The 22,481-nt window shown below is 40.9% G+C and overlaps 3 protein-coding genes across 5 annotated transcripts in view; 1 reads left to right on the top strand and 2 right to left on the bottom strand.

Moving 5' to 3' along the window:
- Positions 1-1,789: 1,789 nt before the first annotated feature.
- On the bottom strand, positions 1,790-2,875 carry LOC117518975 (arylamine N-acetyltransferase 1-like). Its single transcript, XM_034180266.1, has one exon. The coding sequence runs from the start codon at positions 2,759-2,761 to the stop codon at positions 1,919-1,921; it is 843 nt and encodes a 280-aa protein (XP_034036157.1). The 5' UTR covers positions 2,762-2,875; the 3' UTR covers positions 1,790-1,918.
- A 7,326-nt stretch (positions 2,876-10,201) lies between these two features.
- On the bottom strand, positions 10,202-11,317 carry LOC117518967 (arylamine N-acetyltransferase, pineal gland isozyme NAT-3-like). The gene has a single exon (XM_034180256.1). The coding sequence runs from the start codon at positions 11,315-11,317 to the stop codon at positions 10,460-10,462; it is 858 nt and encodes a 285-aa protein (XP_034036147.1). The 3' UTR covers positions 10,202-10,459.
- Positions 11,318-13,857: 2,540 nt separating this feature from the next.
- The window catches only part of LOC117532251 (palmitoyltransferase ZDHHC20-like), a 29,752-nt gene continuing 21,128 nt past the window's right edge, over positions 13,858-22,481 (top strand). For 2 of the 3 annotated variants that reach the window (XM_034195600.1, XM_034159309.1), the window contains exons 1-2: positions 13,859-13,981; positions 17,064-17,090. In XM_034195600.1, the coding sequence (XP_034051491.1) occupies positions 13,864-13,981; positions 17,064-17,090 (145 nt within the window). In that variant the 5' untranslated portion in view covers positions 13,859-13,863. Of the gene's footprint in view, positions 13,982-17,063; positions 17,091-22,481 lie in introns of all 3 variants that reach the window. The other variant, XM_034159384.1, reaches the window with a different exon arrangement.

The raw sequence follows: 22,481 nt of genomic DNA, 5'->3' as shown, positions 1-22,481 counted from the left end.
ACACCCTAGCAAAGCTAACATGCTAGCCTTAGCAATGCTGTCAGGCTAGCGTTAGCATGTAAGCATTTATGTTACCATGTATGCATGTATTTTTAAGTACATTACAAATCCTGTTGCTGACAGTGGAGAAAACCATATTATGCTAACAACGTCACACCAAACATCAATTATACAACATTAAGACTGTAATTTCACTAAAATAAAGCAGAACTGCAACTGGATTAAAAATAAATATAATTTTGAAGGACCCTGGAACATGTTACTCAGTATTTTCCCAACAACTGTGCTACGGAAAGATGAAAGATCAAACAGATTATAGCCAGATTTACTGGCTGTGATCATAGTCAAGTATATTTTATTTATCAAGTCATATTTCATCAATACTATGACTAAAGAATCTGACTAAAATAGTTTGTGATTTGGGGAATTTTATCTATTTCATTAAGTTAATTTAACAAAATAATAATATACATTTTAAGTATTTTTTCATTTCGTTAAAAAAAACGTGTATGAGCACAACATCACTTTCACATATCCAGTTTTCTTGAGACAAGTCGTGGGATGGAAACATAAACATGTCTTGGACTGCATTTCCATCAATCAAAAATACAAACCTGTATTAGAAAAAGTTGGGATGGTATGAAAAATGGGCAAATTAAAAAACAAAACAAAAACCCCAAACCCTGCAGTGATGTACCAAAGTGCATCTTTATATGAGTACTGTGAGTTCTACAAAACTACTACTACTACATCCAGTGTTTATTTGTCATCTGCTGCAGGTGTCCCAGGTTCTGGGGTAAGCACAGCCTAATCGAGGGTACAGACACTAGTAGTTAACACAATCAAGAGGCTTCAGACATACAAACACTGGAATTCTTCTGAAAATAATATATAGAGAATATCACTTGCAAAGAAATTGTGTTATATGGCTTCCACTGTGTAATATAGCAAGTGTGCTAAACGTCAGATCTCAGTAGTTTCTAAAGAGCTGTTAATTGAGGCCTTCAATAATTGAAGCTTTTGGAGATGTAGTTGACTGGGAGACCTGTAAGAAGAACATGACAGCTATAATGTCATTGTCTGGATAGATGAGCTCTGAGGTAGTGGTGTGCAGAAGACAAATAATCTCAACACCTTTTGTCCAAAAGTTGAATAACCCCGTGAACAGCTTTTCTACTTATCCCTCGTCCCCTTCTACTTTCCAACAGCACAGACAAAATAAGTAACCAGAAAATCTTCAGGCTGAAGGTTGTTCCTTCACACAGTGAGGAGACGTGTTGGACTAAAGTTCATCATGGATTGTCCTCAGTATATCACTGGAGGTGGTGTGAGCGGAGACTTCAGAACTCTGTCTTTTGGCTTTTTCCGTTAGGAGGCGCCACAGCAGATCAATCATTTCCATCTCACCTTGTCCTCTGTATCTTCCACTGTCACACCAACCACCTGCATGTCCTCCCTCAGCTCATCCATAAACCTCCTCTTTGGCCCCCCTCTTCTCCTCCTGCCTGGTGGCTCCATCCTCAGCATCCTTCTCCCTATATACCCTGGGTTCCTCCTCTGTACATGTCGAAACCATCTGAAACTCACCTCTCTGACTTTGTCTCTAAAATGTCTCACCTGAGCTGTCCCTCATATGTTCATTCCAAATCCTGTCGATTTTCATCACTTCTTTGGAAGCCATCCCACAAACCACCATCCTATGCTGTCTAGCTACACTCTCCTGCCACCGCCTTACAGTCTCCAATTTCTTAAAGCTTGCATCTCCTACACAGAATGTAGTCCACTTGTGTGCACCTTCCTCTACTCTTATATGTCACCCTGTGCTCCTCCCTTTCTTAAAGTAGGTGTTCACCACATCCATTTCCATCCTTTTTGCAAAATCAAGGCCCATCTGACCAAAGTTCATCGTGGATTGTCCTCAGTATATCACTGGAGGTGGTGTGATTTCCTCATCCTTTGGTGTCAGTGGAGACTTTAGAACAATCCCAAATTTTTCTTCCAGAACAGCAGGAATCTCCTCATCTTTCAGCTCCCTGGTGGTTTTCACCACGCTCTCGTTGTCCTCTGTGGGAAACGTGATGGTGGTCAGATTACGGCCGATATAAGACAGCCTTCCACTCGGTGTCTGAATGATGCTCAGGGACTTGCAGAAGAAGATGGAACATGGTGAACTCTGGTGGTACCGACTCATCTCCTCAAAATCCTGCAGACGGCGAGGTTCCAGCGTGAACTTGTACATCTGGGCCCAGTCTTCACCTGAACTTATGATTTCGTCCCTCTGACACTCCAAGAAGTGCATGTCCCCGTCCTTCCTGATGCGGTACGCCTTGTGGCCCTGCTCCTGGGCCCCACTGGTGTCCAGTGAGACCGGAAGGCTGAACCCTGGGCCAAACCCAACATCACACAGCCAGCGCTGGCCCTCGAGTGTTACCATGAAGACCATGTGGTCAAAAGGTGGCCCGTAGAGAGTCGTGAAAAAGTTCTTGACCTGAGCAGAGAGCAGCGTGACCCTGAAGCCCAGAGCGGACAGCAGCCAGTAGAACAGACCGTTATTCTCACAACAGAACCCACCTCGCCGCTGGTTCACGATCTTATCGTACAGCATGGGAAGTTCTAGTTCCACCTGTCCGCCGCTGTGAATTGTCAAGTTCTCAAAAGGCACCGACATCAGGTGCCTCATGTGCACGGACCTCAGGACCTCCAGGCTGGGCTCAGTGGGGCCCACAAAGCCAATTCGCTCCAGATATTTCTCAACGTCCATCTTCACCGAAGTAATTTTTTGCCTTGCAGCGTATCATCAACTTGTGGAATGTTTGACTTCAGCTTGCTGCTTCCTGAGGTCAAAGAACTGAACCAGCCAACCAGCGGTTTGGGAGGAGTCTTGTTTACAACCTGGCCCACTTTCTGTTACGTAGGCGTTGAAACTGCAAACTCTGCTATACTTGTTATGGGAGACTGGGGTGAGTTATCTTGGCTGTTAATTTACCATCAAAGATGATCAAGTCGAAGTTAAAGGGCCACTGCAGAATTTTTCTGCCTTTCCTCTTTTTGATGTTTGTAACACAAATACCATCGTGGGTTTAACAGCTGTTCAGATAACAGCATCCTCTTGCCCTGCAGACTTATGTTGTGTACCGCAGCTAGTTTGTGATGGTGTTTACATTTTATGTCAATACTGGGCCGATTAAAATAGCTTTTGTCCCCAAATGAAAACATTTAACACAAAAATATCTAAAAAATAAATAAATAAATAAATTCTGGATTTCCTCTTTGATTTGTCAAAGTCAACGAAAAACGTGGAATATTGTTCTTGTTTGTTTTGTTTTCTCCTCTACGTAGTTAAGTGTGCATGTATAGTCCCTCCACGGTGGCTACATTAATGTCCTTTGTTAGATTTTTTTGGGGGGGCGGGGTCTGGCTTCACATTTTCAGTCTTCTTGTTTATTTATTGTTTCCATTTTGGTTTTGGAGTTTCTTAAATGTTTTGTCCATAAGTATGTCTTAGTTTTTAACAGGGATTTCTGAGGGTTTTTTTTTTACTTGATTTCTGTGAGTCGGATTAGTGGTTTAGTGAAGTACTGTTAAGATAAAACCATGATTTATTTAACCCTTCACATCTCACATACAGATTTTAGTTTCAAGAGTTGATTGACAAATTATGAATTGATAAGATTAAAAGCAATGACTTTGTTTGTGTCTTTAATATTCTCGGCCCCCTCTGAGGCCCGTCATGGGAGGCTTTCGTTGCGTCACATAATCAAAGGCCTGTAGGGCGTTGGCATTGCTAAAACTGTACGGGGCACACGACACCCCGCCCCCTTTATATACTTTGTATACTCTCACGAGTGGCCAATGTGCTTGATGAAATCCTGTGCAAAAACTCGTTCCAAAACAATGCTGTATTTGCGATGACAGTGTGTTTTCATGGGTAACAAAAATATAAGTATATTTGGCACAAGAAGTTGTGTATCTCGTGTGTTTTTATGCCTAAATGATCATAAGTCAATACGCATCCAGCAGCATCTTCTCATGTCTGCAAATTCAGTGCTGGATCAGGCAAAAGTAATCTGGCAAGCTATCCCACAATGCTAAAATAGCAGAAATGTCGCTCCAAGGAGAGCAGCACGCTAAGCAGGGTGAGCTAACAGGCTAGCGTTAGTGATGCTATCAGGATAGCACTAGCTTGTAAGGATTTATGTTACCATGTATGTATGTATTTTTAAGCACATTATAAATCCCGTTGCTGACAGTGGAGAAAACCATATTATGCTAACGACGTCACACCAAACACCAGGTCAATTATACAACATATCATACTGTACCTTCACTAAAATAAGAAAGCATAACTGCAACTGGATTAAAAAATATATAATTTAGAAGGACCCTGGAAGGGGTGGTGGCCAAGTGGTTAATGCACTTGGTTTCAGTGCAGAAGGTTCAAATCCCAACCCTGCCACATTTCTCCATGTAATGTGGAGTTGCGTCAGGAAGGGCATCGGGCGTAAAACCTGTGCCAATTCAACATGCAGATCCACCTTGGATTAGCTGTGGCGACCCCGAGTGCAAACAAGGGAGCAGCCGAAGGGACTTAGTACTAGAAGGACCCTGGAACATGTTACTCGGTATTTTCCCAACAACTGTGGTAAGGAAAGATTAAAGATCAAACAGACTGTAGCCAGATTTACTGGCTGTGATCATAATAAAGTATATTTTATTTATCAAGTCATATTTCATCAATACTATGACTAAAGAATCTGACTAAAATAGTTTATTTAGAAGATTTTATATATTTTATTAAGTTAATTTAACTAAATTATTTATATATATATATATATATATATATATATATATATATATACACACAGTGAGGAAAATAAGTATTTGAACACCCTGTGGTTTTGCAAGTTCTCCCACTTAGAAATCATGGAGGGGTCTGAAATTTTCATCTTAGGTGCATGTCCACTGTGAGAGACATAATCTAAAAAAAATGAAAAAAACAAAAATCCGGAAATCACAATGTATGATTTTTTTTTAAATAATTTATGTTACTGCTGCAAATAAGTATTTGAACACCTGTGAAAATCAATGTTAATATTTGGTACAGTAGCATTTGTTTGCAATTACAGAGGGCAGTTTTTCCACCAGGTTTTCACACACTGCAGCAGGGATTTTGGTCCACTCCTCCATACAGATCTTCTCTAGATCTTTCAGGTTTTTAGTTTCAGCTCCTTCCAAAGATTTTCTATTGAGTTCAGGTCTGGAGACTGGCCAGGCCACTCCAGGACCTTGAAATGCTTCTTACGGAGCCCCTCCTTAGTTGCCCTGGCTGTGTGTTTCGGGTCATTATCATGCTGGAAGACCCAGCCATGACCCATCTTCAGTGCTTTTACTGAGGGAAGGAGGTTGTTTGCCAAAATCTCACAATACATGACTCCATCCATCCTCCCTTCAATATGGTGCAGTCGTCCTGTCTCCTTTGCAGAAGAGCACCCCCAGAGTATGATGTTTCCACCCCCATGCTTCATGGTTGGGATGGTTTTCTTGGGGCTGTTCTCATCCTCTAAACATGTTAAGTGGAGTTAATTCCAAAAAGCTCTATTCTGGTCTCATCTGACCACATGACCTTCTCCCATGCCTCCTCTGGATCATCCAGATGGTCACTGGTGAACTTCAAACGGGCTTGGACATGTGCTGGCTTGAGCAGGGGGACCTTGCTGCCCTGCAGGATTTTAAACCATGACAGCATCATGTGTTACTAATGTAATCTTTGTGACTGTGGTCCCAGCTCTCTTCAGGTCATTGACCAGGTCCTCAGCTTTCTCAGAATCATCCTTACCCCACAAAGTGAGATCTTGCATGGAACCCCAGACCGAGGGAGATTGGCAGTCATCTTGTGTTTCTTCCACTTTCTAATAAATAACCATAACAGTTGTTGTCTTCTGCCAAGCTGCTTGCCTGTTGTCCTGTAGTCCATCCCAGCCTTGTGCAGGTCTACAGTTTTGTCCCTGGTGTCCTTAGACAGCTCTTTGGTCTTGGCTATGGTGGACAGGTTGGAGTGTGATTGATTGAGTGTGTGAACAGGTGTCTTTTATACAGGTAACAAGTTCAAACAGGTGCAATTAATACAGGTAAAGAGTGCAGAATAAGAGGGCTTCTTAAAGAAAAATGAACAGGTCTGTGTGAGCCAGAATTCTTGCTGGTTGGTAGGTGTTCAAATACTTATTTGCAGCAGTAACATACAAATAAATTATTTAAAAAAAATCATACATTGTGATTTCCGAAATTTTTTTTAAGATTATGTCTCTCACAGTGAGCAGGGGGGTGGCCAAGTGGTTAATGCGCTTGGTTTCAGTGCAGAAGGTTCCGGGTTCAAATCCCACCCCTGCCACATTTCTCCATGTAATGTGGAGTTGCGTCAGGAAGGGCATCCGGCATAAAACCTGTGCCAATTCAACATGCAGATCCACCTTGGATTTGCTGTGGCAACGCCGAGTGCAAACAAGGGAGGAGCCGAAGGGACTTACTTTGTCTCTCACAGTGGACATGCACCTAAGATGAAAATTTCAGACCCCTCCATGATTTCTAATTGGGAGAACTTGCAAAATCGCAGGGTGTTCAAATACATTTTTCCTCTCTCTCTCTCTCTCTCTCTCTCTCTCTCTCTATATATATATATATATGCAATAATATGTCCACAAATCACGTTCAATAACAACTTGTTTACAAATCCCAGCACGAGTGTCACCTTATCACATCTACAACCCCTGGCAATAATTATGGAATCACCGGCCTCGGAGGATGTTCATTCAGTTGTTTAATTTTGTAGAAAAAAAGCAGATCACAGACATGACACAAAACTGAAGTCATTTCAAATGGCAACTTTCTGGCTTCAAGAAGCACTATAAGAAATCAAGAAAAAAAGATTGTGGCAGTCAGTAACAGTTACTTTTTTAGACCAAGCAGAGGAAAAAAATATGGAATCACTCAATTCTGAGGAAAAAATTAAGGAATCACCCTGTAAATTTTCATCCCCAAAACTAACACCTGCATCATATCAGATCTGCTCGTTAGTCTGCATCTAAAAAGGAGTGAACACACCTTGGAGAGCTGTTGCACCAAGTGGACTGACATGAATCATGGCTCCAACACGAGAGATGTCAATTGAAACAAAGGAGAGGATTATCAAACTCTTAAAAGAGAGTAAATCATCACGCAATGTTGCAAAAGATGTTGGTTGTTCACAGTCAGCTGTGTCTAAACTCTGGACCAAATACAAACAACATGGGAAGGTTGTTAAAGGCAAACATACTGGTAGACCAAGGAAGACATCAAAGCGTCAAGACAGAAAACTTAAAGCAATATGTCTCAAAAATCTAAAAATGTACAACAAAACAAATGAGGATTGAATGGGAGGAAACTGGAGTCAACGTCTGTGACCGAACTGTAAGAAACCGCCTAAAGGAAATGGGATTTACATACAGAAAAGCTAAGCGAAAGGCATCATTAACACCTAAACAGAAAAAAACAAGGTTACAATGGGCTAAGGAAAAGCAATCGTGGACTGTGGATGACTGGATGAAAGTCATATTCAGTGATGAATCTCGAATCTGCATTGGGCAAGGTGATGATGCTGGAACTTTTGTTTGGTGCCTTTCCAATGAGATTTATAAAGATGACTGCCTGAAGAGAACATGTAAATTTCCACAGTCATTGATGATATGGGGCTGTATGTCAGGTAAAGGCACTGGGGAGATGGCTGTCATTACATCATCAATAAATGCACATGTTTATGTTGATATTTTGGACAATTGAAAGGATGTTTGCGGATGATGAAATCATTTTTCAAGATGATAATGCATCTTGCCATAGAGCAAAAACTGCAAAAACATTCCTTGCAAAAAGACACATAGGGTCAATGTCATGGCATAGGGTCAATGTCAATGAGCAGATCTGATTTGATGCAGGTGTTAATTTGGGGGATGAAAATTTACAGGGTGATTCCATAATTTTTTCCTCAGAATTGAGTGATTCCATATTTTTTTTCCTCTGCTTGGTCTAAAAAAGTAACCGTTACTGACTGCCACAATCTTTTTTTCGTGTCATGTCTGATCTGCTTTTTTTCTACAAAATTAAACAACTGAATGAACATCCTCCGAGGCCGGTGATTCCATAATTTTTGCCAGGGGTTGTAAATTCCACTTCACATAATGTAAATAAGATGCTCCTATTTTTTTCAATTCCAATCATGTTTATATATATTCTATTTCTACCTCATTTTCTTATTTTATTGTATTGTTACAAGTATTATTATTATTGCTTATCCTTGCACATGCTGTGTGATGCACATTTTCCTCTACTCGCACCCATCTCGTGTGTTTTTTAAGAGCTGACGTAACGTGAATTTCTCCACTGTGAGATCAATAAAGTCTTAGCTTATCTTATCTTATATAAAGTATTTTTCATTTTTGGGAATTTTTGCTAGAGTGGATTTATCTACAGGGATAGTACTAGCAAAATATAAAAGTAAAAAAAAAAAAAAAATCCAAACTGCATCTTTATATGAGTACTGTGAGTTCTATTAAAACACAGCCTAATCCAGGGTACAGACACCAGTAGTTAACACAATCAAGAGGCTTCAGATGTATGAACACTGGAATTCTTCTGAAAATAATATATAGAGAATATCACTTGTAAGGAAATTGTGTTATATGGCTTCCACTGTGTAATATAGCAAGTGTGCTACACGTCAGATCTCAGTAGTTTCTAAAGAGCTGTTAATTGAGGCTTCAGTTATTGAAGCTTTTGGGGATGTCGCTGACTGGGAGACCTGTAAGAAGAACATGACAACTATAATGCCATCGTCTTGATAGTTTAGCTCTGAGGTAGTGGTGTGGAGAAGATAAATAATTTTAGCACCTTTTGTCCAAAAGTTAACCCCATGAACAGCTTTTCTACTTATCCCTCGTCCCCTTCTACTTTCCAACAGCACAGACAAAATAAGTAACCAGAAAATCTTCAGGCTGAAGGTTGTTCCTTCACACAGTGAGGAGACGTGTTGGACTTAAGTTCATCATGGATTGTCCTCAGCATCATGTGTGGACGTCCCTTTAGCTCTTCATTCAAAGTGTTCCACCATTTCACCCAGAAACACAAATACAAAAACTTTTCATCATCGTGAACCTCTTAAACTTTAACCCCTCTCTCTGACAGTCAATATTTTTTTTTAATATTTTGTGACAGTTATTTGTGGTTTTTTTTTTTTTTTTTTTTGCTCTAAACAATTAAACACTAAACACTATTCATGCCCTATATTCAGTTCAATTCAATTCTGTCACTTTTGCGGAAAATGAGTCTGTAGTGACATATGGCACACAAAAACATGATTATTAAATTGTCTCCTATGCTGAAAATATCTGCAAAAGACCAAAAACATCATATTTTAAAGATTATATGCAACTTTTTTGTCATTTTTAAACAGTGCGCCCTTTCAGAGGGTATGGACATGGGGCTTAGGTTGGGTCAATTTGTCAAGGCTTAATAGATTCTTGTCCCATATTTTTAAGGAGGTAATACACCGCAAAACAGTACCGCCCCCTAATTTTAGAGTGCAACAATAATATTGTTTGTATAATCCAGGTAACCTGCCTCGTGGATAATTTGTTATTGCTCTTATTTGGAGAGTAGCTAATGAACATATCTCTCAGCGATGTGCTGACTCTCGCATGCTAATCAGCCCAAATAAATGAGGATATTGTATGATCTAAAGAGGTGGAAAATGAACCTGGGTAGGAAAGCTAGTAAGTAAACAGGGGGAAATATATACATATGAAGGGAGTAGTAGTGTATTCATCTTAACAGCCTGCACAAGTCCAAATAAAAGATGTAAATGGCTTCACCTCTGTAAACCAGATTTAACTGCAGTAAGATTAAATTCCTGCAATGTACTGACAGACCAAGTGATTGTAATATCCAAGTATTTAAACCTTTCATTAGAAAACCTGAAAGGGATTAATATAATGATTGTAGTAATCATTTAGCACACTTGTTGCTAGCAAAACATTCACTTTTTGACAGGTTTAATTTGTACCCAAAATGCTAGATAGACTCATGAACATATAAAAGGAGATCATCAGCATATAACAAGACCCCATGAGCATAGTTTTCAATGTGACTGGAGCATCTTTAATTTTGACCACTGTGTAATTGTTTAACTGACCTCTACCTGGCCACCTCATGAAAATTCAAGTGGCCAGTTTGTTTTCTCAAAACAGTAATGTCGAAGGAGTGTTTGTGCCGAATTTGGTGCTTGCATCACCATTTGCAGGATTCCTCTGTAAATATTCTGTTATCTACTGCACTAATGGAAGGGACAGAAAATAATCAGTAAATGTTCACTCTGATGGTTGTTCCTTCACTCAGCGAGGAGCCGTGTTGGACCAAAGTTCATCGTGGATTGTCCTCAGTATATCACTGGAGGTGGTGTGATTTCCTCATCCTTTGGTGTCAGTGGAGACTTCAGAACAATCCCAAATTTTTCTTCCAGAACAGCAGGAATCTCCTCGTCTTTCAGCTCCCTGGTGGTTTTCACCACGCTCTCGTTGTCCTCTGTGGGAAACTTGATGGTGGTCAGATTACGGCCGATATAAGACAGCCTTCCGCTCGGTGTCTGAATGATGCTCAGGGACTTACAGAAGATGATGGAACACGGTGAACTCTGGTGGTACTGACTCATCTCCTTAAAATCCTGCAGATGGCGAGGTTCCAGCGTGAACTTGTACAGCTGGGCCCAGTCTTCACCTGAACTTCTGTTTTCGTCCCTCTGACACTCCAAGAAGTGCATGTCCCCGTCCTTCCTGATGCGGTACGCCTTGTGGCCCTGCTCCTGGGGCCCACTGGTGTCCAGTGAGACCGGGAGGATGTACCCTGAGCCAAACCCGACATCACACAGCCAGTGCTGGCCCTCGAGTGTTACCATTAAGACCATGTGGTCAAAAGGTGGCCCGTAGAGACCCATGACCAAATTCTTGACCTGAGCAGAGAGCAGCGTGACCCTGAAGCCCAGAGCGGACAGCAGCCAGTAGAACAGACCATTATTCTCACAACAGAACCCACCTCGCTGCTGGTTCACGATCTTATTGTACAGCATGGGAAATTCTATTTCCACCTGTCCGCCGCTGTGAATTGTCAAGTTCTCAAAAGGCACTGACATCAGGTGCCTCATGTGCACGGACCTCAGGACCTCCAGGCTGGGCTCAGTGGGGCCCACAAAGCCAATTCGCTCCAGATATTTCTCAACGTCCATCTTCACCGAAGACATTTTTCTGTCCTGTGTTTGGCTTCAGCTTGCTGCTGCTGTCTCCTGAGGGTAAACAACTGAACCTGACAAGAAGTGTTTTGGGAGGAGTGAGTCTACAGCTTGTCCTAGTACCTGTTGGCTCTGATATGTCAAAGCCTGTTTTACTCGTTAGGGGAGACTGGGGTAATTTGCTTCTTGCTAAATTTCTATCAAAGACAAATATCAAGTCGGAGTTAAAGAGCAACTGGTTTCAACCTGGCTCCTCGTTTTTTGTTGTTTGTTCACTCTTGATGAACAAAATGTTAATTAGTCCAGTACTGACTCACAACACAAACACCTCCACAGACATAATTCAGGGCGTGGTGGCTTTGAGTGACAGCTGGTGTGTTGCTGCTGACCCGAGACTCAGAGACATGTCCGTGTCTGTCCTTTTAGCGCCTGGAATAATACGGCTTGCTGCGTGGTTAATTGTCCTGATGGATACTCTGAGACGTGTGTGCTGCAGTATTTGCATCAAGGGAAATTCTCATCTTTTTTATTGTTGTATGCTAACATCATTAGCACTTTTAGCCACTCTCGGTAGCTTGATCCGTTTAGTCCAGTTAATCCACAATTACTGAGAAAATATACTGATCATAATTTTTAATGCCCACACTAAAGCAAGCCTTTAAGAGAACCACTGCAGTCCACAAAAATCTGATTTAGTAAACAAATGAACCAAAGTTAGCCTGTTAGCTTAGCTTGTTGGTGACTCCACCTCTTTATCGAAATATAGTAAGCGCTGCCAACTTGGCGACCCTCACCAAAATGAAGCTTGTCCAGTTTTCTTGCAGTACACTCGCTCACTCATCTTCAACCGCTTACTCCAATTGAGGGTCACAGGGGCCTGGAGCGTATCCCAGCAGTCAGTCGGGTTCACCCTGGACAGGACACCGGTCTCACAGGGACACATACAGACAAACAAACAGTCACATCTGCATGCACACCATCGGACAATTTAAAGGTTCCAGTCATGTCTCTGGATGTGGGAGGAAGCCGGAGCACCTGGAGGGAACCCACGCAAACACGGGGAGAACATGCAAACTCCACATCGAAAGACCACAGGTGGGAATTGATCCCATGACCTGCTGGCTGCAAGGCAGCAGTGCTAACCACTAAGCCACCGTGCTGCCTGCCTGTAGTACACTTCTTTAAAAATAAAAGTAAGCAAGTATAACTTCAGTTTGCTTGCTTGTTATGTAGATATCAGATGTATACTTAACTGATTCTAGTTAAAATATACTGTGTTTGCACTGACAAATGTACAAAAAAAAATCCATGTATAGTTGCTTTCAAGTATATAGAAAATCACAGTATACTTCTAAACTGACAACAATGAGAAGCCCACATTTTGGTTTATGATGGTTCACTTACCCAAGGGACTTCAGCGATGTTTCCATCTGATCAGGATTTGACACAAGGACCCTCTGGTCATAGGTCCACCTCCGTAACCCCGACACCATGAAGTCCAGCTCTACAACCACTGATTCATAAGCGCCGGACATTATGTGCATTAAAAAGATTACATTTGGCCGAGTCACTCTTTTTTTTTTTTTTTTTTTCTAAGTCCACCTTAGAGTGGTACCTTAAAATGCTAAAGCCTGATTTATGGTTCTGCAACACCGTAACTTCGTGGCCATGCAATGATGTTCTCTGTTGCATCTTTATGCAATTTGCTGCAGGAGCAGTGACTTTTTCTAGATTAATTTATCCCTCATCGAGCTCCACTTCTTTATACAATCATCAACCTCCAAACCAAAGGTACAGTATGCATAATTTCCTGTAATTGCCAGTCATTTGAGTGTCTTTTACTTTATATTTTATTTGGATTTTTTTTTTTTTTTGGACAACAATGAAACATACAACAAAACACATATATATGGCAACATTAAAAACCAGGAGAACGCATGAAAGTGAAAAAAAAAAACAAAAAAAAAAACAAATTCTTATTTCCAATGTGGTCCTAATGTTAATAAGCACAAAAACAGTGCGTATGTTTCACCATCAAGGAATTTCTAAAATATTTTTTGTTTTCTTTTTCCCTCCACATGTATTTTCATATTTTAATGTTGTGGCATGTTATTGGTTTTCATCATGTTTCTTTATATCTTCTTCCTGAAATCTTTTTACTTTTTTCATAGGTTTTTATTGAAGTATGTCTTTATGCTTTTAGTTTTTTAAGATGTTTTTATGACTTGTCTGTAATATCGTCACAGTCACAAAAAACGTGGTTGTGATTCCACTGAAGGATGTAACATTTCTAAACTCTTTTCTGCAATTAATTTGACCTATGAGTACTTTGCCATAATGAAGAATTTAGTGGAATTTTTGTTCTTAAATGTTTGATTGTTATTTTAATTATTATTATTATTAGCAGTGAAATTTGGGCATTGTGTTTTTAGTTTTTTTGTTTTTTGGAGGGTTATTTATAGGGTTATAGTTGTACACTTCGTGACCGTCGTATCCGCTGCCTCTGTGCGTTTGGTGTGACGTCACGCGTGGACACTCCCTTTTCTCGCGGCAGAAAGATGGCGCCCTCGCACGTCCTGAGATGCTGTCAGCGGGTTCTGGCGTGGATTCCGGTGGTTTTCATCGCGGTGGTTGTCTGTTGGTCGTACTACGCCTACGTGCTGCAGCTTTGTGTGTGTAAGTGGACGTCGTTCAGCACCGCTGCGGCCTTTAAAAGCCTTTAAAAAACACACCAGGAAGTAAACGGAGTCTTCAACAACGGCACTGCTGTCCAAAGCTGGAGACAGGGACAGACAGGGACAGGGACAGATCGGTTCCTTTATTTTCTAATCCCAGACGGGTTTTCAGACTGCTCGCCTAGTCTGGTTGTTGTAAATAAATCCTAATGATCTTTGAGAAGAGTTTTATTCTGGTTAAACCAGAAAGAATTAGCTTGGCTTTGCTGTTACAATGAGGATGGATTAGTCTTGAAAGTGTTCAGTATCAGCTCTGAAACGATCTGTCAAGCAGATGTGGGGAAACCTTTTTAAATCATGGGGTGTCAAACTACAGCCCGAGGGCCAAATGTGGCCCCGTTTGCTGGGAGGTTACAGCCCTCAGGGTTGTGCATTTAATTGGTGGTGGGGGGGCATACAGGAACTGGACTACATCCTGGTTCTTCGTAACTTAGCAAACAGCATACAGCCCGAGTGTGTTTTCATCGGGAAGTACAAATTCTCGCCTTCGGATTCGCCGGGAGTGACATATTCTCAAGGTCGCCACCATGTCACTTCAGCAAAGTGGCCAATCCGAAGGCAAGAATTCCTACTTCTGTGACTGGCTGCTCGGTGAAATCACGGGCTGAACGCTGTTCTGTTTAAATCAGCCAGTTTGCTTTTGTCTCTAGTTTGCTTCTGACAGTCAGCTGACAGCTCTCACTGCCTGGAACGGTGAGATTTATACACCAAGCTGACCTGAAGTGAACCGTTGTATGTTAAATTGACTTTATTGATGACTCTGACCCAGCTGAAAAGTGACTAAATTACATGTATTTGTTCGGCGATGTTTTCAGCAACAAAACCTGCCCCTAGAGGTTAAATGCCCAGATGTCTGACCTCAAGAATACCCGCCATCACCCATTGTGGAGTGGCAAAATATCATGACTAGTTAAAAAAATAAAACAATTCACAATTCTACTTTTTTCTAAAAAGTCATGATTTTTTTTTCAATTTAAATAGACTTTTATTCATTTTTATTTATTTCGCTCTTCTAAGTGAGACTATACAGATAATATTTAGAATATTAAATTTAACCCTTTTTAACCAGGTTAGTCCCATTGAGATCGAGACCGTTTGCAAGGGAGACTTGGACCATTCTAAAGTTTCCAGTCCACCTAACGCCTAGTTCACACGACAGGATTTTAAAATTATCTTTAGGTTTCTAAAACCTGAGAGACCACACACATGAAGATAAAAAAAAAATCACAGATCTAACAGGTTTGGTGGTACAGTGTGTGGTGTTCAGCCACACGGTAAGGACAACAACACCACACACCAACAGATTTACAATGAACATTCCCAGCTCCCGTAAAATCTCTCGAGATTAAACGTGACTTCAGAGGAAACAAATGGAGATACTTTGTGGACTATTTAAAACGGAGAAAAAAAAAAAAAACGATACAAAAAGAAAATGTGTCCTTTAAAGGAGTGGAGACAGCGCGACCACCAGACTTTCTGGTAAGTCAGAACTGCTGTTTTGATTTTATTTTCCGCTCTGTACGTCCGTCACCTCGCTTTCGGATTGGCTGCACGTCACATTCAGCAGGCTGCGTGCTCGTTTGTGGTCAGAGGACACCACACACGCTGCGATATCGGGCCAAAAAAATCCAATATCCAATATGTTGAATATCCCTGATTTGCGATTGGAGCGCTCCTGACGCCCTTCCGAGCAGATCAGCGCTCTTAACACACCACACACGGCAGGAATATCTGATAAGATTATCGATGGCATCATCAAGATTGTCGGGGCGTCCTTAAGATTGTCGGAAGGGGAAGATCGGGTCCGATATCGGCCTAATTGTCCTGCCATGTGAACCAGGCCTAACCTGCATGTCTTTTAAATGTGGGAGGAAACTGGAGCACCCAGTGGAAACCCACACAAACACGGGGAGAACATGCAAATTCCACACAGAGAGATAACAGGTGGGAATCGATCCCACGACCTTCTTGCTGTAAGGCAACAGTGCTAACCACTAAGCCACTGTGTTTATATCATTAGTATATATCTTTAGTTCTAATCTTTATTGATATGTTAAAAGATAAAGGTGCACATACAACATGCACAAGTACCATTAAATAACGGTGCTGGTTTCATATTTCAGTGATGTTTTAAGACTTCTTTAAAAAAAAATCACTTTTGTTGTTTTCTTAATTTTTATTTCTTACAGTAATTTAAATCAGCTGATTTAAATCATACTAGCCATGCAAAGTATGTGAGGATGGTGCAAGATAAGTATCAGGATGGTGTGGTACTAGTGGGATGTGTGGTCGTAATGTCAGTTGTATTCAGTTTGGGTGGGAACACCTCAAGGTTTGGTTTTGAGTTCCTTATTGCTTGTAGTTGTAACGGACAGGTTGGCAGATGAGATCAGACAAGAGTCTCAATGGATTATGATGTTTGCAGGTGATGTGATTTGTCGTGAGAGTAGGAAACAAGATGAGACAAATGTGAAGAGGTGGAGATTTGCTCTAGAGAGAAGGGGAATGAAAGTCAGGAGGAGTAACACTTTTTACATGTGCATGAATGAGAGGCAACATAGCAACGAGTAGATGTGGTGAAGGTAGACGAGTTTGAGCTGTCCAAAATACAAAGTTTGGTAAGATGGACAGCACAGGTCAGACGGTTTGGACATGTGCAGAGGAGGGGCGCGGGATATATAGGGAGAAGGATGCTGAGGATGGAGAAGATGGAGGCTGTACAGGGAGTTCTTGGATGCATGAGAGGACGTGCATGCCGTTGGTGTGACAGAAGAAGAAAGTAGCATACAGGGTGAGATGGAGACAGATGATCTGTTGTGGCGACCCCTGCTGGCAGCAACTGAAAAAGCAAAGATATAAACAAGACCAGTAAAGATGATGTAAAGCAGTTCAAATGTCTCATCTGTGGAGTTAAACTTTTCTTTCCTGCTAGGTGGAGTTTAATGGTTGTACTAATTTTAAAATGTCTGTGAGTGCCGACTCTGTTGATTTGTCATTTAGATTTTCTGTCTGATTTCTTTCAGTCACCATCGCCAGTATAGGAGAGCAAAGTAAGTGTTCATCAGAATCATGTTTATTTCATCAAAAACTGAACCGATGTAACAGTATATCTCCCCCCTGGATATCTTCCCCCTCGGGGGGGTAGTTGTTACACCGGGTCACCTGAAATCTGGACAGATGTTTGAAAAGCATTTGTCAAATTTAAAAAAACAACAAAAAAAGAAGTTTTCTCTTTCACACTGTTGACATCTGTCTTCAGGTCTTTACACACCGGAGGGTTAAATCAAGTTTTTTTTTTTTTTTTTTTTTAACAAATACACCCTGTTGGACCAGTCGTAGCTGTCTGCCAGGTGTCTGTTCCTGAGGAGGTCATTCCTTAACCTTTTGGAAGAAATTCTTATTAGTTTTGGTCTTAGTAGATGCTGCAGTTCTTCCCAACCTTAAAGTTTAACTCTGGAATTTTTCAAACTACACCTTTAACGTAAACTGTGGGGGGGGGGGGGGGGGGGGGGGGTGATAATACTCGGTCAAGTATTGTGTTAGAATATTAAGTGTCACCAGATAAACGTCTATAAAATAGAAGCCCATGATGAAAGCTTCAAAACCTCCAAGAGAACCGCTTCTTGTTTCCACTGTATAGGTGAAATTGATGTCAGATGTTCCTGGTCGCTTGGAGCAGATTCCTGTGGAGGTGCATGTTTTCCTCAGTAAATGTAAAGAAACCTTTTAAAACAACTTGTTATCCAGGCAGCTATTTATGTTAGCATTCTTTAAGTGTTACGACATCGCTCTCCACAAAGTCTGTACGAGTCCATTGTTAGCAAGAGGCTGGTTCTTCGACTTCGAACAGGAATGAGCCCCTCGCTGACATATAAGGACCCCGTTACACACGACGACGGCAGTTGTGAGGACGTTGTGCATGTTAAAATGAGCCCGATCCACAGACAGGATGCGAAAACACTGCTTCAGCTTCCCCTGTGTGTTGTGAGTGTCTCCTGTGGAGTTGGTGGGCCGAGCAGGTCTTGTAAGGTCCTGGTAGCAGCTGTGTGGCATTCGGCGGCGTTCTGTGTAATTGGGGGGGGGGGGTTTAACAGGGCCTAGATTTAAAAAATGTGGAAGTTCCCCTTTGGAGTTCCTCAGGGAACAGGTCTGAGGCCAGTGTTGCCTTGACTAAGAAGGCTTTACAGTTTCCTGTGGCTACACCTATACAGAAGTTTGTACGGGACTGATGTCCTGCCACAATTACAGAGATTGATTTGGGGGGTTTAATTGGGTTTTGGCCACTCAGCATAACTGCAAGTATTGTCTACTGTGACATCACCTCAAATGGTCAAGCTTAAATGACATTACAGTTGACAATAGTTAGCTTTACATGGCTCCTCACTCAGTAGAACCTGACTGATACTGATTGGCTGATAATATCAACCATTAAGTTTCTCTAAATGATATCTCGTTATTTATAACTGTTATCAATCAATCAATCAATCAACTTTTTTCTTATATAGCGCCAAATCACAACAAACAGTTGCCCCAAGGCGCTCCATATTGTAAGGCAAGGCCATACAATAATTATGAAAAACCCCAACGGTCAAAACGACCCCCTATGAGCAAGCACTTGGCAACAGTGGGAAGGAAAAACTCCCTTTTAACAGGAAGAAACCTCCAGCAGAACCAGGCTCAGGGAGGGGCAGTCTTCTGCTGAGACTGGTTGGGGCTGAGGGAAAAAACCAGGAAAAAGACATGCCGTGAAGGGGGGCAGAGATCGATCACTAATGATTAAATGCAGAGTGATGCATACGGAGCAAAAAGAGAAAGAAACAGTGCATCATGGGAACCCCCCCACAATCTACGTCTAAAGCAGCATAACCAAGGGATGGTCCAGGGTCACCCGATCCAGCCCTAACTATAAGCCTTAGCGAAAAGGAAAGTTTTAAGCCTAATCTTAAAAGTAGAGAGGGTATCTGTCTCCCTGATCTGAATTGGGAGCTGGTTCCACAGGAGAGGAGCCTGAAAGCTGAAGGCTCTGCCTCCCATTCTACTCTTACAAACCCTAGGAACTACAAGTAACCCCGCAGTCTGAGAGCGAAGCGCTCTAATGGGGTAATATGGTACTTCGAGGTCCCTAAGATAAGATGGGACCTGATTATTCAAAACCTTATAAGTAAGAAGAAGAATTTTAAATTCTATTCTAGAATTAACAGGAAGCCAATGAAGAGAGGCCAACACGGGTGAGATATGCTCTCTCCTGCTAGTCCCCGTCAGTACTCTAGCTGCAGCATTCTGAACCAACTGAAGGCTTTTTAGGGAACTTTTAGGACAACCTGATAATAATGAATTACAATAGTCCAGCCTAGAGGAAATAAATGCATGAATTAGTTTTTCAGCATCACTCTGAGACAAGACCTTTCTGATTTGAGAGATATTGCGTAAATGCAAAAAGGCAGTCCTACATATTTGTTTAATATGCGCTTTGAATGACATATCCTGATCAAAAATGACTCCAAGATTTCTCACAGTATTACTAGAGATCAGGGAAATGCCATCCAGAGTAACGATCTGGTTAGACACCATGCTTCTAAGATTTATGGGGCCAAGTACAATAACTTCAGTTTTATCTGAGTTTAAAAGCAGGAAATTAGAGGTCATCCATGTCTTTATGTCTGTAAGACAATCCTGCAGTTTAGCTAATTGGTGTGTATCCTCTGGCTTCATGGATAGATAAAGCTGGGTATCATCTGCGTAACAATGAAAATTTAAGCAATACCGTCTAATAATACTGCCTAAGGGAAGCATGTATAAAGTGAATAAAATTGGTCCTAGCACAGAACCTTGTGGAACTCCATAATTAACTTTAGTCTGTGAAGAAGATTCCCCATTTACATGAACAAACTGTAATCTATTAGACAAATATGATTCAAACCACCGCAGCGCAGTGCCTTTAATACCTATGACATGCTCTAATCTCTGTAATAAAATTTTATGGTCAACAGTATCAAAAGCAGCACTGAGGTCCAACAGAACAAGCACAGAGATAAGTCCACTGTCCGAAGCCATAAGAAGATCATTTGTAACCTTCACTAATGCTGTTTCTGTACTATGATGAATTCTAAAACCTGACTGAAACTCTTCAAATAGACCATTCCTCTGCAGGTGATCAGTTAGCTGTTTTACAACTACCCTCTCAAGAATCTTTGAGAGAAAAGGAAGGTTGGAAATTGGCCTATAATTAGCTAAGATAGCTGGGTCAAGTGATGGCTTTTTAAGTAATGGTTTAATTACTGCCACCTTAAAGGCCTGTGGTACATAACCAACTAACAAAGATAGATTGATCATATTTAAGATTGAAGCATTAAATAATGGTAGGACTTCCTTGAGCAGCCTGGCAGGAATGGGGTCCAATAAACATGTTGATGGTTTGGATGAAGCAACCAATGAAAATAACTCAGACAGAACAACCGGAGAGAAAGAGTCTAACCAAATACCGGCATCACTGAAAGCAGCCAAAGATAACGATACATCTTTGGGGTGGTTATGAGTAATTTTTTCTCTAATAGTCAAAATTTTGTTAGCAAAGAAAGTCATGAAGTCATTACTAGGTAAAGTTAATGGAATACTCAGCTCAATAGAGCTCTGACTCTTTGTCAGCCTAGCTACAGTGCTGAAAAGAAACCTGAGGTTATTCTTATTTTCTTCAATTAGTGATGAGTAGAAAGATGTCCTAGCTTTACGGAGGGCTTTTTTATAGAGCAACAAACTCTTTTTCCAGGCTAAGTGAAGATCTTCTAAATTAGTGAGACGCCATTTCCTCTCCAGGTTATCTGCTTTAAGCTACGAGTTTGTGAGTTATACCACGGAGTCAGACACTTCTGATTTAAAGCTCTCTTTTTCAGAGGAGCTACAGCATCCAAAGTTGTCTTCAAAGAGGATGTAAAACTATTGACGAGATACTCTAACTCCCTTACAGAGTTTAGGTAGCTACTCTGCTCTGTGTTGGTATATGACATTAGAGAACATAACGAAGGAATCATATCCTTAAACCTAGTTACAGCGCTTTCTGAAAGACTTCTAGTGTAATGAAACTTATTCCCCACTGCAGGGTAGTCCATCAGGGTAAATGTAAATGTTATTAAAAAATGATCAGACAGAAGGGAGTTTTCAGGGAATACTGTTAAGTCTTCTATTTCCATACCATAAGTCAGAACAAGATCTAAGATATGATTAAAGTGGTGGGTGGACTCATTTACTTTTTGAGCAAAGCCGATAGAGTCCAATAATAGATTAAATGCAGTGTTGAGGCTGTCATTCTCAGCATCTGTGTGGATATTAAAATCGCCCACTATAATTATCTTATCTGAGCTAAGCACTAAGTCAGACAAAAGGTCTGAAAATTCACAGAGAAACTCACAGTAACGACCAGGTGGACGATAGATAATAACAAATAAAACTGGTTTTTGGGACTTCCAATTTGGATGGACAAGACTAAGAGACAAGCTTTCAAATGAATTAAAGCTCTGTCTAGGTTTTTGATTAATTAATAAGCTGGAATGGAAGATTGCTGCTAATCCTCCGCCACGGCCCATGCTACGAGCATTCTGACAGTTAGTGTGACTCGGGGGTGTTGACTCATTTAAACTAACATATTCATCCTGTTGTAACCAGGTTTCTGTTAGGCAGAATAAATCAATACGTTGATCAATTATTATATCATTTACCAACAGGGACTTAGAAGAGAGAGTTATTATGACAATGACAAAGTATTGATTGATTTATGTCTTTTACGAAAATATCGGTATCTGCACTGTTTTTGACAATATGAAAATGTTTATTTTATTTAATAAATAATACAAAAACACTTTAGCTGTTGGAAATTTCATTACATAGTTTGTCCATCAGAGGGCGATCTGTCTGACAGCGTGCTTTACAGTGCTGTTGAGCATGGCTGGAACCCCGTCACCCCTTGGTCGTATAAGCTACAAGAAATAGACAAAGCAACCACTCACCATTCATTTTTCAGAGTGGTCTTTTTACAGTGACAAGAAACAACTGGTCACTATACCACCAGCTAGGCGGGGCCAAAATAGAAGAGACGCCTTTTTAATGAAAATGCTGTGCAATGCAATACGTGACTGACAATCCCAGTGACTGCAGCATGATGTATGTTGGTTGCTTTTTGGCTATTTTTCTACTTATTTATAATAATAAGGTTCATGTTTAACCTGTAAAACATCAAACTAGTGAAATGTTTGTAACAGCCATTTTTTAATGTATATATCTGTGTAAAATTTTGTAATATTGATATTGGCCCCCAAAAATCCATATCTGTCAGGCTCTACTCCTCAGTATCAGTCAGTATAATTGCTGCAGGACACCAGTCTCGTAAAACTCTTATCCGTGGATCCATGGAGAATTATCACGTCTGTATTTATTATCCTGTCTGTCAA

The sequence above is a fragment of the Thalassophryne amazonica genome, chromosome 1 (genome assembly GCF_902500255.1).
Source record: "Thalassophryne amazonica chromosome 1, fThaAma1.1, whole genome shotgun sequence".
NCBI classification, from domain to species: Eukaryota; Metazoa; Chordata; class Actinopteri; order Batrachoidiformes; family Batrachoididae; genus Thalassophryne; species Thalassophryne amazonica.
Note: the sequence above shows the minus strand (reverse complement) of the source record. Positions and strands in the feature narration are given on the sequence as shown.